The sequence below is a fragment of the Engraulis encrasicolus genome, chromosome 24 (genome assembly GCF_034702125.1).
Source record: "Engraulis encrasicolus isolate BLACKSEA-1 chromosome 24, IST_EnEncr_1.0, whole genome shotgun sequence".
Lineage (NCBI taxonomy): Eukaryota > Metazoa > Chordata > Actinopteri > Clupeiformes > Engraulidae > Engraulis > Engraulis encrasicolus.
This window is the reverse complement of record NC_085880.1, coordinates 2,564,087-2,581,773: the sequence shown is the minus strand read 5'-3', so window position 1 is coordinate 2,581,773 and position 17,687 is coordinate 2,564,087. Positions and strand designations below refer to the sequence as shown.

General features: G+C 42.5%; 1 protein-coding gene across 7 annotated transcripts; it reads right to left on the bottom strand.

The window, feature by feature from the left end:
• Positions 1 to 1,101: 1,101 nt before the first annotated feature.
• Positions 1,102 to 10,489, bottom strand: LOC134441029 (uncharacterized). Of its 7 annotated transcripts, none has more exons than XM_063191224.1 (5): positions 6,112 to 9,097; positions 3,286 to 4,309; positions 2,840 to 2,995; positions 2,193 to 2,303; positions 1,102 to 1,485 (listed from the first exon to the last, which is right to left on the bottom strand). In XM_063191224.1, the coding sequence occupies exons 2-5, from the start codon at positions 4,297 to 4,299 to the stop codon at positions 1,180 to 1,182; spliced, it is 1,587 nt and encodes a 528-aa protein (XP_063047294.1). In that variant the 5' UTR covers positions 4,300 to 4,309; positions 6,112 to 9,097; the 3' UTR covers positions 1,102 to 1,179. The 7 variants fall into 7 exon arrangements, with proteins under 7 accessions (XP_063047294.1, XP_063047295.1, XP_063047296.1 ...); XM_063191225.1 differs by having other exon boundaries at positions 8,191 to 9,097; XM_063191226.1 differs by having other exon boundaries at positions 8,752 to 9,097.
• Between the last annotated feature and the right edge of the window lie 7,198 nt (positions 10,490 to 17,687).

Here is a 17,687-nt window from a genome sequence, read left to right as displayed (position 1 = left end):
GTGAGACTGATGTATAATATTATTGTCAGTCAAACATGATTTGTTTTGCTTTGATGGACATAATTTTTACATGTGCCACTGATATATAAAATTGTCATAGGTACAACATGTTTTTTTTCTTGTTTGATGGACATAATTTTTTTGATGCAACCGATGTCCAAGATTTTTTCATGTCATATTTTAAAAACTATTGCATGTCAAATTAACATGTTATTTTAAATAGCAATTCCCTTCAATAAGCAATCAACCACAACTAGAATTTGAGTACACATTTACAACATTTATTTCAAATTCCTTGACATTGCAGACAATTGAAATCAAGGTCAAAGACAGTACAGAGCCTTTATATGTTGAACAAAACTTAGAAAGGCTACAGTTTCTGTAGTTCCCCCAAATTTGAACAAAAACACACAAAAAAGACAGCAGCAGCTACATTAAGACATTTTCCTGACCCTATAGTCAGATAAAAAATATTCAAAGCCCAATAAAAAAACTTGATGCATCTTCCAATTGCAAAAAATAAAAAAATGTTCTTGGGCAATATTCAGTGCATTTCAAAATGTCCCTTCAACTTTCAACATTGCAAGTCATACCTTTGGCAGAGAGAAGACTGAAAATACAAGGCAGTGAGATGGCCTTCATTGCCGATTAAAAAATAAATGTCTCGAAAGGCTGCCCTACAAAGGCAAAGTGCAAAATGAGATGTGTAAATACCTGTAGTATAAATAAAAAAACACCCCTATTTCCCTGCTCTTATAGCCAGGTGGGGGAAAAAACATTCACAGCCCAATAAACCAAATGCATTTCCCAATTAAAAATAAAACATGTTCTTGGGCAAATTTGACATTCAGTGCATTTCAAGTCAATAGAAATAATAATATGAAAAGTGATAATAAAAAAGGTTTTCCTGATCCTATAGACAGGAGAAAAATCCAAGCCCAATGAAAAAAACGAGTTTCCCAATTAGAAATTGGGCAAAGTTGACATTGAGTGCATTTCAAAATTCCAAGCCCCCTCAACATTGCAAGTCATTTGAACTTTGGCAGTGAACTCTGCACACTGAGTGAAAATACAAGGCAGTGAGGTGGCCTTCAATGCTGAATACAGAACGTGAATAGAACTGGGTTTGACAGTCTGGACTCTGCATACATTGCAGCTGCAAATGGGAGGAAAGACCCGTTAATCACGGAGTTTGTTTTGCAGGGCCTGGCATTTTTTCGACATGGTCGTGCCCTCTAGCTCCATGATGATCTTTTGCAGAACCTCAAATGTATATTTGAGCTCTGATGGGTAATCGAGATTCAGAGCATATATCAGCCCAAATAGCAGAGCTGCTGCTAAAGGCACATTGTCCAGTTCCCCGAGTACCTGTTGTCCCTCTAGGATGATCCCAATCTCAGGATGCTCTGAGGGGCAGCGCTTCACAACCAGAATCCCCAGAGTTGTTTCTTCCAAGGCTCTCTGAATCTGGCCATCATCATCTTCCTACAGGGTAAGATATAATGATATAGAGAATATGAGAACAAAACAATTAAAGGTTTGATTGTAGCCTGCATAGAAACTTCAGTTTCTATAACTGATTGAATCAGCTATACATACTGCAGAATCTCAAAAGTAAGTAGGGGAGAACAGGATTGGTCATCATTTCAGCTGTATTGAGGGCAACAACATGAGCATTAAAAAAAGTTGTGCTATTAGCTTAAATTTGAGGAGTGTATTGTATACGCAATGTCCACAATCCTTACCTAATTGTCAACGAGTCTCGACTGTCAAGGGATAACCACCGTTTCATGATGGCGTAAAGGTGCACCATGTGATATTTTTAGGAGTTCATTACCAGAATCCATGCTGCCAATTCACAACTGTTAACTTTTTAACAAATGCTTACCGGCACCATCCAACTCTAAGCATTCAATATGACTGAGAAAATTCCACTTTACATGCATGAAAAACTGAATCCTCAATGTTCCGCCCTTTTGAATTTCCAGAAATATACATTTTTAGCTGCGAAACGTACTGTGCTTTGGTCATACTAGTAAATATTGCTTTATTATTCAGACAATATTCACGTAAAGATCAAATTTGGCAATAGGCAGCACAGTGTTGATGAGCTGCATAGTTGCATAGTTACCTGTAATAACGGACCACTTTCTTAAATGACAGTGTAAAACTAGTAAACAATTTACACTCACCACAAGTTCTCGAATGAGGTTGCTTGGGTCTTCATTGAGGTAGATGCACAACCCTTTAAGCAGGCATTCCCGGACAACATCAACATGGTCAGCATCAGCAGCATCAACATCCTAAGTAAAAGAGGAATGGAGATACAACAACTTGTGATTAAAACCGAATGCTTACCTAATCACTGCACTGTACCTAATCATCTCAGAATAGTTACAGGGTTCCCACTCTAATTCAGATATAAAATTCCATGATTTTCCATGACTTTCCAGACCCAAAACACAGAATTTCCATCACCACTTCCCTAAAGAAATTACGTTAAAAAAGTATGAAAACTGAAGATTATCTTCAACCCCAGAGTCGACGCTCAGCCACCGCCAGACTTCAATCAGTTCATTGCATTCTAGAATGTTGCATATAACAGTGCAAAACCAAAACTGTTTCTGGCGAAGTGTTTCAGTATGATCAGTAAGAAACAATGTTATACACCAAACAAAAAGGTTTCTGCTTTCACATATCTGTTAAGAAAATTCCATGATATTCCATGACTGTGCATGCAAAATTCCATGACTTTCCATGACTGGAAAAACTTTTATGAAATTCCATGATATTCCAGAAATTCCAGGACCCGTGGGAACCCTGTAGTTAGTATTCTTACCTGAGTAATTGGTGACATTACAGTCTTAAGATGAGTGCCGATCTGGCCTGTTCTTTTCTTGAAAAGATTCACAAGGCTGTCAGACAGAATGTCTAACTGAGAGAGAAATCTGGATTGTAAGGCTATTGTCGTGATCCGTCTGAATTCAGCGTTGATCTGAAGACAGGGAGGAAAAAGGCATACAGGAATTAGTGCTCCAATCTCAAGATATTTTAATGCTGACATGTCTATCAAACTCAATATGAATATGCCTAAACTAAATATGCCCCACCATCATGTACATGTACAGAAGAATACATTTCAAACTTAACTTTTTCCATTATCTCCCAAGTTCAGAGTGATTTGTACAGAAACACAGAAATTGTACAACACACAACCCATCTCCATGATCCATACAGCATTTACTTTGTCCAATTTCATGTCAGCTTGTGGTTATGTTGACTTACCTCCTGTACATCAAAGAGGGCTGGCCATCTCTCCTGAACCTCATGGATCATGGGTGCACTGCGAACGACTTCTTGTCTCCGATAAGCAAAGGTCTTCTCCATTTTCATCCTGATCTCTCTGCTATGTCTCCTCTGGACATCAGACTTCAGCTCCAATCGAAGTTTCTCAAGGGACAGATCATCTTCCCCTGTAGGGTAGGCAGGGCAGTAGTTGACCTCAGACCTCTTCGGTTTTTTAATGCCAAGAGCAGGACTTGTTTTGACCCCTGCTGTCCGCTGAACAGAGTTTATCATCACCTCCGGACATCCCAGCTTCCTCAAACGAGTACGGTACAGTCCCAATTTATTCTTCAGGCTACTTTTCCACCCTTCATATCCAGTGAACGAGTGTTCTTCAGCTAGGCATGGGTGCTTGGAAATCAGCGCTTTCCCAACCATGCTAAACTTCCTGTCAGAGGCGTAAAGACCATACTTCACCATTTCCTGGGTTAGTCCATGGAGAATGTCTGACTTGAGTTTTGGGTCTGTATCTGCACAAAGCAGAGTGCGATTTTCCTTGTATGCTGCATTAGCCTTCCTCAGTTTCAATTCAGCGTCATATGTGAACATAGGGCAGTGGAAGGTTTGAGGCCAAAGGGACCTAGACCCAGAAGGCTCGGAATCTGTTGAGGACAGTACATCTGTATCAGCACTGCTGAGCGTTGGTGATGGGGATGAGGTGGAGGGCCCGGCTGCAGTGGACATGGTGGAGCTACTAGCATTCACGCCTGTGACTGACTCTGGAACAATTCTAATGGTCCCTCGATCTTGGACTTCATTCATAGAAGTGAGGTTCATGTAGACATTTCCAAACAGCGGGTCCATGAACTGCAGTCTGAAATTGGATGTTAGACCACATTGGCTCCTGACTTCACAAACCAGGTCCTCTATTGCTGCAGGAAGTCCTTCTGGGAACGTCAATCTTTGGCATGTGTCGTCTGCTAGAACAATTCTCAAAAGCGCTGGAGAACTCATGGTGTTCAGTCTGCAAACACAATAAAAAATATGAATACTGTTAAATACGTTAAGAAAACAATGATGCTGGAAAGGTCAGGTTGACTAGAAACAACTGCAATACTTTTTGCATTTGGTTCTGTTAGTTAGGGGGGCTTACAATGCCCACAGGGACCCCAGTTCTAGTCCGGCCGGGGTCATTTCCCAGCCCTGCCCCATCTCACATTTCTGCAGATTTATGAGTGCATCTATCAGTTATCATGGGCCACCATTAAATAAATTTCACTTTGACAATGACAATTAGTCAGTAGTAATACAGCTTATACATCAATTTCATGTATTATTCACAAAAAAAATCAAAAAAAATATTAAGGTCTCATTATCTGGTTAAAGTGAGTGCACACATTATGTTAGTGTTGTTTTATCGTTTAAGTAGTCACATTAAATGTTGACATGTATGTTTCATGTCACCTTCAGCTTTCCAATGTTGACATGCAGCCCCAAACCATGGGTCAGTTTTCTTTGAACTGCTCACTTGGTTACCACCACACATGCTTGACACCATCTAAAACAAGGTCCAGGAAGACAGATGCTGAGGCACTCAAGGTTGCATTTTTTTCTTTCTTTTTTTATTTGGCTACAATGCCTACGCGTTTCGTCCCTTATGGCCTTCTTCAGGGCGTATGTTTATTGATACGCCCTGAAGAAGGCCATAAGGGCCGAAACGCGTAGGCATTGTAGCCAAATAAAAAAGTAAAAAAAATTGCAACCTTGAGTGCCTCAGCATCTGTCTTCCTGGACCAAGTTTGAGAGCCCCTACACTGATGAGCACCAAGGGAAAAAGGTGAAGACCCAGAAGCACTCCAATTACCTGCTTGTGTTTGATACCATCTAAAACAAATTTGTCATCACACAAGACATGGTTCCAGGAATGTTTAGTCCGTTTGTCTCTGATGAGACCAAGATAAATACGTTTCAGATGCTGGGAAAGGAGTAGACAGTAGGAAACAAGACTGTCCACTTCAAAGAGACTGGGCAAAGGATGACTGGAGCACACAGTATACATTTATTTTATTGTGGTGCCAGCATGACTAGTGTTGATGTAGTGGACCCCCAATTTTTGTCTTTTTGTTATTCCCTTATTATTCCCTGATTCTCATTCCCTGTCTTTTTGTTGTCCTGTCAGAAGTTGTGTTTTGCTTTAATCGTGCTGTTGCACGTTTTCGCCACTAGATGGCATCATAGGACCAGCCTATGAGTTAAGTAGCCAGTGACTAAGGTCACGCGAGAAGAACGAAACTGAGAAGTGACAGTTGTTGTTGGGATTCTGAAGGCAGCGGTTACGCTGTCAGTTGTATGTTTTTGGTCCTGAGAAAGATTGTAAATAAACCGCAAAGAACCCATCGAAAACCCAACACACACTTGAGGACATTCATTCATTCAAGTGTGCAACATTGACGCAGTGAGTCTTCTTCAGAGTCAAGATGTCATGTTGACTGAAGAAGACGCACAGTGTTTAAACACTAGTCATACTTGCACTACAGTAAAACTATTTTTTGGATGACGTGAAGCGTGTGTGGTAGCAGTAACCAAGTGAGTAGCACAGGAAAAAGTTGCATGTCAACATGCACTTTAACTACTGAAGTAGATCCCGACCCTCTAATGGCATGTTTTATTTTAGGGTGTTCTCACTTTTGATCAGGGGGTGGGGGGGTGGGGGTGGGGGGAGACGCGCAATTGTTAGTAAAATCAGTATTGCATATGAAATACTTGCATAAATAAAAGTTAAGGGTAATTTACAGCATATACAACACAATTGATGAGCCAACTAACCTTTAATGAGGATATGTCTTTTCAAAGTAACCATGCGATTTGATCCAACAAAGTAATCAGCCAACGGATATGGGTCACAGAGGTCAGTGATGGCCACAAGCTTTAATTCTCTTGCTGGTGACAGACTCAGCTCAAAGGCTCTGTAATGGTCATTGTACCACCCGCAAAGTAATTTCACAAAGAGGAGCAGCTCTTCATTTTCAACACACATCTCAATGACTTCAGCAAATTCAGTCAATCCACTGATTGATCCATAAGTCACAATCATCCCTTTCTCATAGTGTATGCCACTACTGCATGCCCTTTTGGTAAGGCGGACCACAGATGCATTGGGAAATTTTGCCAGAAAAGCCTGTGCCACGTCCTCCTTCAGGACACTGACTGGTACAGTGGACACATGGGGTACATCAAGGGTTGATTTGCCGTATGAGGGGGAGGTCATGTGGAAAGCCAGCATAAATTGGTGTTTCGAGGCCAAAGTCAGTGGTACATTCTTAAAGCAATTTGTGTGCTTCACAACACGCTTAAAGAAACTATGCTTCGATTCAAATCGAAGTGTCCAGAGTGTACCTAGAGGGCCAAAATTCCTAATCAAGACAGGATAATGCTCCACTAGATGGTGCTTGGGGAGGAGTTGAACGTCAGGGAACAATGCCTTGTATCTGGTCCTGTGCTCAATTATTTTGCTCTGGAGATACGAAATCGATTCGTCTGTGTGCACTGGGCCAAAAACAAGCTCGACGATGTCTTTGAGGTCCATTAACACAAGCCATGCAGGCTCATCATTTGGAACAACTGAGCCGATCAAAAATGGCAGCAGCCTTATAAGGCACCAATTCTCGTGAACATTTCCACCGATAGTTTTACGAGCAGTGATGTTCTGTGGCAGTGCATGGGGTTTGTTCGTTTTATCTGACCACTTATAAGGGAAAGACAATATGGCTTGATTCAAATCGTGCAGTGTGAAAAGCTTCTTTGATATCATTGACCCCAAGCAGTATGCAAGCTCGACAGGAACAATCCCTTCAAGAAGGTCGTGGGCAGCATCTGGAGGATATCCAGAGACAACATGAAAAAAAGATAGGGATTTTGTCAAAAAACACTCCCGTTTCACTCCGCAGCAGTGCACATTAGTCTCAAGAGCAGTTTTAACATGAGAAGCGTAACTGTCTTTCGTTCTGAGGCTAAAAGTTCCAGATGTGAAAGGGACGGATTGCGTTTCAGCACGTTTTGCTGTACAAAACCGACAACAATATTCGCCTGAAAAATTCTCCACAAAACCGGCAATGCCGTGGGCACCCAAGTTGTCTGCCACAACACAATGCACTGTGCCTTTAAGACACTTTCCTAGAAGAGGTACATACACACCAAAGTCTTCCAGCACTTTCACATCACGCAGGAGAGGTTCTAACACTTTGTTAAACCCGTATGTTTTGATATCAACACTTTTGCAAAGCACTGTAAGGAAAATTGACGATAATGATGAGTGGGAACCAGGTGGTAGGTTTCCTAAAACCCAGTAAATTCCACAAAGCTTGTGTTTGTTTCTAGATGTCCCAAGAACATTGCAGGTTTCATAGTCATCTACGAAGAGGCGCAATGACAATCTCAGTTCATCTGAATTCAAAAAAGCATTACTCCTGAAATATACACCATCTTCAGGAGCCCTTAATTCAAACAAAGGTTCTAGCTGAGATTCCTGCTGACCTCTATGGTTGTCAATGACTTTATCAAGAATCGCTTGGCAGTTTAGGGTGTTCTGCAAAGACTTCAGTAGGGGAACGTATTGAAAAGTACGTTTTTTCTTGTGGTCTAGAGTGTAAGTAACTGGTTCCACAACATCAAATTCTTTCTTGTAAAACACTTTACGTTGGTAAGTGGTACTGAGTGAGCCACCCTTTTCAATGGCTTGATGAACTGGGCTAGATATTGCTGCAGTAACTATTTCAGTTACCACTGAGTCATCAATCTGTAGGTTGTGACTTTCAAGTATTGCATTTAATGAACCACGGAAAAGAGATGCTGATGCAGTGGTCAGTAAGAAGTGGAGGTTCTGTAAAAAATCATCAATTGCTGTACCTGGCACAAGCACCAAATGTTCCAATTTCAGTAATGCTGCAGCAAGCTCCTTCTGAAGTGTATTTGGAACTGGACTGTGAGGGACCGCTTGTTCTACAGGTGGTAAATCCTCTTCTACACCCTCTGTAACACCCAAATCAGATGACGATGGAGGTAAGGGTACAGCAGTTCTCCTAACAATTTCAGGTCTAAAATCAGCTAGGGTATGTGGATTATGGAGGCGACTTTTGTGAGACTTAAATGTGCCATAAACACTTGTTTGAAAAGTACAGCCAGTGAACATGCAAGACACAACTTCATTTTTCCTCAGATGTGTGTTGACATGAATGAAGTACTCCCTTTCGTTTGGCAAATTGGAACAGCTACATAGATGACACGAGAAGGTGTTTAACTGATCTAAGGTCTGGCCTAATTGTGTGCCGTGCACTCTACTCTGGTGAACAATCAGAGCGTTCCACGTTTTAAAAGTACAGGGACAATCTGTATATGTGCAGGGGTAGTTTGTGGTGCGGCCAAAGTGGGGATGGTGGAGTTTGTAATGAGCAAGTAGATCAGACCTACTTTGAACAGCTGATTCACATCCCTTGCACTGCCACATTTACTGTGAAAGAGAACACAGAAAGGGAGGTTGATATACCAATACAGAATATGAACACAGACACACAACAATATGATCACAGCATGCATTTAAATTAATGACTCAAATGTAATATGTATTGTCCTGTGTGCAGCTTGAAAAACTCAGCGTTGCTCGTCTTACAAAAGTACACAAGCATATTAATGACCAACAACATTTATGACCATGTAGCATTGACCAGTTATTAAAGGTTCAGTTTAGTGAAGAAAGAGATGGAAGTACAACACAATAACAAAAAGGAGGAGGGACAGAGAAAGTGGAAGAGTTAGAAAAAAAACTAAAAACTCAATGGAGAAGAAAAGGAGAGGGAAGTAGGAAAACAAGATTAACCTTCGAAAGGATAGAAAGTATGGGGGGGGGAGACAAAAGGAAGAAGTTAGTGACCAAGAGAACAGGTGTGTGCGTGTGTATAAAATCATCAATTGCTGTAACTTACCTGGTACATGCATCGAATGTTCCAATTTCAGTAATGCTGCAGGAAGCTCGTTCTGAAGTGTATTTGGAACTGGACCAGTTTGCTCTACAGGTGGTAAATCTACATGCTCTGCAACACCCAAAATCAGATGATAGTATTACTGGTATTAAAAAGTACAAAAGCACATTAAATGCACGAAGACTTATGACCATATAGCATTAGACAGTTAAAGAGTTAAGTAAATGTATCCAGTTATGCAATGCTAACCAGTGACTGTCAGATAAGCAAAATGCTCCTTTGGCTGTTTACAGCAGGGTTTCAAAAGACCGTTTTTCGAATATGATCCATCAAAAAGCTTCAGCATGTATTCTCCAGTTCAACTCTAGACTACCAGGTTGCAAAACACTCCCTGCACTTTCTTTACAGTGAACACTATTGGGCACCGTGGTGGAAAGGAAAACAGAATTAAAAACTAAATCCCCAAGTGATGTTCAACCTGAACGAATTAAGAAGATACAGAATACTCAATAGGCTACTCACCACACCAAACAAAACTACTTCACCAAATGACGATTTGCGAGCACATTATTTACAAAACCGAACACATATTAGGACAGCTGCGTGCACGTGACTTTAGCTTGCACAAATTCCCCTGTCACAACGTCCAGAACAGACGCTAGTTTTCCAAGAATGGTAGGCCTACTGCAGCCGTATCTCACACAAACACAATGCAATACAGCAGTGCACGTTATTGTTCCAGACGTAAACCAATCTCATTCGTCAAACGGCATCTTTCAAAGATGTCGATGGGTTTCACCATGCGCGCGCTACCCTTTAGTAGTTAGCCAGTCATGCCTTGGCGCTGCATAAAAAAATCAGCTAGCTTAGCTTGATGTACACTTTCTAGGTTCTAAATCAGCACAGCAATTACAGCAGTAACAGCAACAGGTTCCCGAAAATGAAAGGAATTCGACATGAAACACGTATCGAAATAGTAAAACACACACCACTTGAATACGACGACAACGCCACAATAACTCCATTCTCGACAATATTGGGCTGACGACACAAACAGTAACCAAACCCATAGCTGGTAGATATAAGTTAGTGCAACTATCTGTTTGCAGAAACGCAATAGCTTAGCAAACCATTCGGAAAAGCCACCGAAAATGAAGAATCAATTGATATTTACCTTACATTGTAGATATTCCATGCCGCTCGTAATGTCTTCACAGAAAGCTATTGTGTGGAAAAGTAAACGCCAACTGATTCCTCCTTCCCGCTTGGATTCAGGTCAGGTGCACGAGCTACTGCCGTTGCCACGTCACGAAGTAGGCGGAGCCCCGGCCTAAATCTTAACTTTTTCATTACCATCTGACTTGATAAAATGATGTGAATTTCACATTCTCAAGGAACAGCTAAAGCTCACATGATTTTTTTTAATTTCAGAAGGACCACTAATAAATCGTGTGAGGATCTTTCATTAAATTCATGCCATTTCAACAACCCCAAAGAGACTGTTTTTTCAGTGCATGTTACTTTTTATAAGACATAATCAGGGTCAGGATTCATTAAGTCCGCCAAGGAGGTTATGTTTTCGGTTACATTGTTTTGTTTGTCTGTCTGTTTGTTTGTCTGTCAGCAGAATAACTCAAAAAACTAATGAACAGATTTTGATGACATTTTGTGGAGTTGTTGGAAATGACAAAAGGAACAAGTGATTAAATTCTGGTGGTGATCCGGATCTCTATCCGGATCTAGGATTAAAAAAAAAAAAAGATTCTTCAACATTGCGGGATAGAGTGGATTTTGACATTACAGTTTCTAACCCCACAAAACAAGGCAGAAAGACTTGAACAACATTAGGGTGAGGGCAGAGGTCTGCACTCTCTGAGTGCATTTCTAGTTTCATAATGCAAACGTGTTCTGTTTATGGTCACACCATAAATTCTTCACTTTTATTTGCTTCTGATCTGATATCACCTCTAGTCAGCCCTGATCAGTCTAACTGGTGTAACAATAGCTGCCTTTGGGCACTTTGAATCCGAATGTACAAACCGATTAAATATGCATAAGGCAAACAATCATATAATCTCCTTAAATACAAGCCACCTACATATTTAAACCGATTGTATTAGGTGGCTTAAAACATTCATAGCTGATTAAACAAGGAGATTGCCCTTGTAAACAGTTTGTTTAAACCGATAATCGGTCCATGTGCCATGCTGACACAGCTTTACTGTTAGGCCTACCTCCTGATTGCTTCTTATTTCAACAACTTCTACTAAAATGTGCTGTTATTCATAGCCTGTCACCTTTGCTGTTCTGAACACAGCCAGCAATACCCACTCAATGCAATCTTTCCGCCGCAGAGACAGAATTGTCATTTATGTGTCTGTTGTGTTTACACCTCTGTTTACATCTTTAATGTTATTTATTTTCCGTGTCAAAAGCAAACTACTTATTTTGTCACTCTGGCAAAAGCACAGGAGGCATTTACTTTTAAATGTGCTGGAATAAAGCATTAGCATATTCATAAAAATGTATAATGTTGCACTTGCCACAGTTAAAGGTTTACACAGCGGAGGCTAATGCATTTATTAGCGGGGAATTCAGCAGAGGACACAGCGGCAAAACCTGGCGCTTATTATTTTCTCTCATTAGGCATTCGACAGGCGGCCTGTTGGAAAATCAACTTCACGAGGCAAGTGTGACAAGTGAGGACAAATCTGTAATTGGTGAGTAATGCCACAATGTTTGTTTTGCAGTCTTATCACGCCAATGATTAATATTCATTACTCTATCAGTCAGCATTAGAACGTTCCCTTAGCTTTCTCACACTCATCGAAATTGACTTTAAAGGAGCACCCTGCTAACTAGAATAGGTGGTATCATCAACTCTCAGGGAATTAGCTTAGTGTTACTTTTCCTTAATCCATTTGGTTTAACCCATCCAAGTACTGTAGATGTTTTGTTATAATACCCAAGGAGTGGTTTGGAAGTGATTGGGCCAGACTCAACTCACAGAGTTAAAAAGTTAGATGTGTTCTGTGATATCTTCATGCATCGGGATTGCGCCACAGGACCAGAAATGCTTTTGGATTTGATCTCGGTATTAGGTATTATATTCATTGATTCTATCTACCTTTTTACCCCTCCCACTAACCCCGCCCATTTCAACGTTTTCTGTGCTACTGCAGGATTTACGGTCTGCTAGTTCCTGTTACCTCCACCTTCTTTGGTTCTTGTGAGACTGCCCATAGACCTTCTGAATGATGCTGTAATTCCTATCTTAGGTGGATCAACAAAGTATTGAGCAAAGGATGTGAATACTTATGTGAATGTGATTCTTAGTTTTCTATAGATTCAAAAAAATGTACATAAAACCAACCCACCGAAATAATTTTTTTTCACATTGTTGTGATGGGAATTCTGAGGTGAGAGATAGGCCTACATTTAATCGAATTTGGAATCAGGCTTTAACATGACAAAATGTGTTATAGAAAATGAAGGGCTGTATACCTTCTGGATGCACTTCTGAGCGGAGTTGCCAGCGCAATGTAAAAAAATAGGCTATATAATTAACAAAGAGAAACGTGCTGTTTTTTTGGGGGGTCGGCCCATTGGCTTCATGGTTACTGCTTAGCTGTCAGCTGTTCACTTGCCAGGGCCCTGAGAGACGAGTGCTCTTAGTTTTCTCTATCAGTGCAGAAATCCCTGAATGGCACTTGGCATACAAAATAAAAAAAAATGACATCCAGTATATTTCACTGAGACTTGGGCTGAGCCAGCGGGTCACTTTTCCAGCACTCATGCGGCCACTTCATGTTCAGTGAAGCGCACAGCTGAGTGAAATACAGTCTATTGTGAGCTAGCTGAACTGTTCCACTTTTTAAACGATGCTTAAGGGGGAGGAGAGTTATGGCCCGAGCAGAGCAAAAAAAAAAAGCTGCCTGCTACTTCTGCTCACATCTCACCATCATCACTGCGGTCGGGGGGGCAAATGGGTATGTAGTCCCGGGCCCAGGGAGAGAGGGGGCCCAAAATTGCATTATGTATTGGATCGGGGGCCCTTTCAAATGACTTTGTTCTGGGTCCGGCCAAAGCTGTCAGCGGGCCTGACTGCGGTGAATGGGCTCACCACACAGCCTGCTTCTGAGTACCATCACCTGTTAGGCCTACACAAGGGTCGGACTAAGAGGGTAGGAGCGAGTAGGTTTATTATGTAACGTGCTGTGATCTGCTGTGTGGGATGGATGGATGGATGTGTCTGAAAAGTTTTCTGTCCTCTTTTAATCACTTGTAGGCCCTATAATAACAGTTAACATGTGAAGGGTAATGAGACTTCAAAGCGCTGTTTGAACAGTTTTATACACACACACACTCATGTACACACTCACCCACACACACACACACACACACACACACACACACACACACACACACACACACACACACACACACACACACACACACACACACACACACAAACTGTCTACGAAACTTCACACTGCACACTTGTGGCCTTGTCCTTTAATCATTGAATAAGCATTAATGGTCTTTGGCAGGGTTTTCTTTTAAGTCGTGAGCTTGGTGGTGGTGTCGGTGGTGGTATTTGTGTGCAGGCCCAGCCGAGAGGGGGGACAAAGGGATATGATGTCCCGGGCCCAGGGAGATAAGGGGGCCCAGAATTGGGTCCCATTTACATTGTATGTATTGGGTAGGGGGCCCTTTCAGATGACTTTGTCCCTGGCCCAGCAAAAGCTGTCAGCAGCCCTGTGTGTGTGTGTGTGTTGTGTTCCTCCTCACGATATGGTCTCTCTTCATAGAGACTCCGCGGTGTGCCAGTCTGCGGATTCTCCCTTTTAACCTCTGCTCCTCATCACACGCTAATCAGCTTAGTCAGTCAGTCAGTCAGTCAGTCAGTCACTGTCTCCTGGCTACAGCTAGCAAGCAAGCAAGTCTTTCTGCCGCCCGCGCTGGAGATGAAGTCTCAATCTGATGCCATGTAATTGAATGCATTTATGCGCATCATGCGCGATGCTAATGAGCCCGCTGCTCCACAGTGGCATAGATAGTTATCTGCGTACGCATGTAGCATTGCTCCTAGCTTGCAGTTTTCATGCTAATCACATACTGTACACGAGTGTCACTCAAAAGCTAGCATTCAGGAGTGAGAAGAAGAGTAGGTGACAGTTTTTTTTTTTTAAATGTAAAGGTGCCGTACATACAGTAACAGGGCTGGACTGGGGGAGGAATAAGGCCTGGGCACTTTTGCCTTAAAGGGGCCCCTCATGGTTAGTGGTGCAGAACTGACTCACTGGTGGGCCCCGCACCCTCGCACCGACCCTATTTCCAGAAATGTAGAAAAATTGTTTTTAAAAAAAATTTTGTTTTTACATTTGTGAAAGTAGGGGCCCTCGAGGGTGCGGGGCCCACTGGGAAATGCCCGTTATGCCAGATGGCCAGTCCAGGCCTGTATAGTAGGCACACAGGCCCACTCAGAAAGAGTTTGTGTGTGTCCGTGCTGTTAACTTGCTCGACCACAAGTCAAAGCAAGCGTAGTTTGTTCATTAGCACATCTGAAGAAGCGTCTGTTGGACATAATTATGATCGCTGCGTTAATAGGAGGGCTAATGGCAAACTCTGGGAATAACGTTGCAGTCGGTAGCACCATTCAGCGAAGTTCATTAGACACAACCTGACACTGTTTTTGTGCGAGAGCTGTTTGAACCTAGAGGTTAAATTGGGCGTTAAATACACACAATAGAGTGTTGGTGCTAATTACAAAATCCTGAAATGATGACAATCAACAAGATGTGCTTCAGTTTAGTTTTAGGCTGATGTGTATTTTAGAAATTTGTCTTATTCTTACAGTAAATCCTTTGTTCAGTTTGTGAGTTTCTAGCCAATGAAACATACCGTAGCCTATGCTTTATATGTCAGCGAACTATCTTGCTGTGAGGGGTTTCGATGTACAGTAATGTGGACATGGTGATGTTTCCACAGCCAAGTTTAGATGGTTTAGGCAAGACAATCTTAATCAGCACACAGTGGGTATTCATTCATTAAAGCTGAACTTGCATTGCATTAACTCAACCCTGCCTTCAGTGGAAAGGAGCTATTTGTGTCTGGCCTCCACTCTGCAGCCAAACTGAGGAGGGTTTTTCTAACCTCTGCCCGACATGTCACACGCCATGAGCTATGCAGCGGCCCCTCTGGAGCGAAGGTGTGCGTGTGTGCGTGTGTGTGTGCGTGTGTGTGCGTGCGTGCGTGCGTGCGTGCGTGCGTGCGTGCGCGCGTGTGTGTGCGTGCATATGTGTATACAGTACTTGTGCAAGTGTGTGTTGTAAATGAAAGTGTGTGTGTGTGTGCGTGCTTGTGCTTGCTTGTAGATACTTGTGTGTGCTTGCTAGTGTGTGGTTGTGTTCAGGCATGTGCATGTGTGTGTGCACGCACAAGTGTGTGTGTACTCTGTACACGTGGGGTGGTAGCGGGGTCCCAGATCATTTGCGGTTCCAGTAATAATTCATCACGCGGGCCCCGGGGACAAGTTATCAGCAAAGTAATTACAGTGGAGCCCTCAGGAGCCAGAGCTGGGGTGCAAAGGGGGGCGGCCGTGGAGGAGAGGAGAGGAGGGGTGGGGGGGGGAGTGTATGATGGGCTTGGGGCCCTTCCATAGGGGGCAGACATGCAGCACTTGCAGCCACAGACAATTCTCCCCTGCTCTCCTATCATATCCCCTCTTGTCTCCTCTCCTCTCCTCTCCTCCTCTCCTCCTCTCCTCTCCTCTTTTGTCTCCTCTCCTCTCCTCTCCTCTCCTCTCCTTTCAATGGAGGCCAGGATCAAACTGGGAATGTCGTGGGGCATCAATAAGGCTCTTGATAGTTCCCCCACCAGGCCAATCATAATACATAGAGGGCACAACCTTATTAAACCATCAAAAAACAGGCAGTGCCATTTGGTTAAATATGTTCCATGTTCTATTTTTTTATTCTTAAGGAGCATATTTCCCGGCAAGGCTGTATTTTAAATCAGTTAAAGTGGCGTTTGCTTTTATAGTGAGGTCTAACGTGTTGAGTCCCTGTGTGATTGTCCAGTGCATAGGAATTATAACATTATGTGTTCTGAGTGCCCATAGATATTGTTTTCAGGCTGACCAGATCGGCGCCGGTTCCTGCACCAGTTACCCTCGGAATCAAAGTGTTTACCTGTGAACCACCAGTGCTCATACCGGGCTCTGAACTTTTCCGTATCTGACCATGTGTTACCAGATGAACCTGATGATGTTCACAGTGTTGTCTCAGTTTGTAGAGAAAAACCAAGAAATACAGAGAAATACACGTTCTGGTTCCGGAACGCTGAGACTTGAGGTGTGAAAACACCAGCTGGTACGAGATTGGGTGCAGGAACGGGCACCGACACATGGTCCTCTGTCGACCTGAACGCATGGCTCTGCGGTGGCCGGTGGGCGACATTTGCACATAAGGTGTGGTCATGCCGACAGAGAGCCGTGCTGGTGCCCGTTCCTGCCCACACCTAATTTCGAATTGACTTAAGTCTTCACACCAAAAATACGAGTTCAGGAAATGGAAAGTTGGTTCACATTGCAAACTGAAAAAAAGTACTTGTTTTTTTAGATGCGTCCCAGCATCTCTATAAGAGGGTCTGTCTGTCCGTCCGTCCGTCCGTCTGAAACGCATTCCTTCAATTGTGTCTGAAACGCATTCTTTCAATTGTTCCTTCATGTGGCCACAAGGCGGCAGACTTGCCATTTTGGACCGGAGCGAATGCGTGCAAGCATAGCCTTTCTAACCGGATACTAACGTTGGCGAAAAGTAGCCTAGCCACAGGCTAACTGACAAACGTGAGGCCAACAACTCAGCCGATCGTGATGTACGCCACAAATAGACCAATCGACCTCATATTTAGACACTACAATGTTGATTTCTGCCTTCGATTTTCATCAGTTAAGAAATCTAGCGTCGGATTAACACATTATTAAGGTAGTAAAGCGAGTTGCCGCCATGTTTGTTTTCCAGAATCACCACCCGGGTAGAGAGCTCACGTGCAGCATTCTGGGTAATTGAGTTTCACTGCTTTGTGCCTTGACGGTGAAGCTGGTATTGAAAAAAAAGTCCATAAGCGCATGATTCACCCAAACGGTTTTATTTATTTATTATTTGTCGATGTTTAGATTCTTTCCCACATGCACATACTGCTGAAATGGCGTGATACTAAAGGTTGTTAGGCCTAATAAATGTCTGGTAATTTGTAATGTTCACTTCATCTAGGCTATGTGAAATTTCAAATCATAGCCTATGGTTCTTTTCCAAATCCAATAATGATGATAAGCTTATTATACCCTAAACTGCAAAAAATAAAGCCATGTCTCGCCATTTTGCTGCCTTGCTGCCTGCCACAATATTTGGAGTGTCCATGATG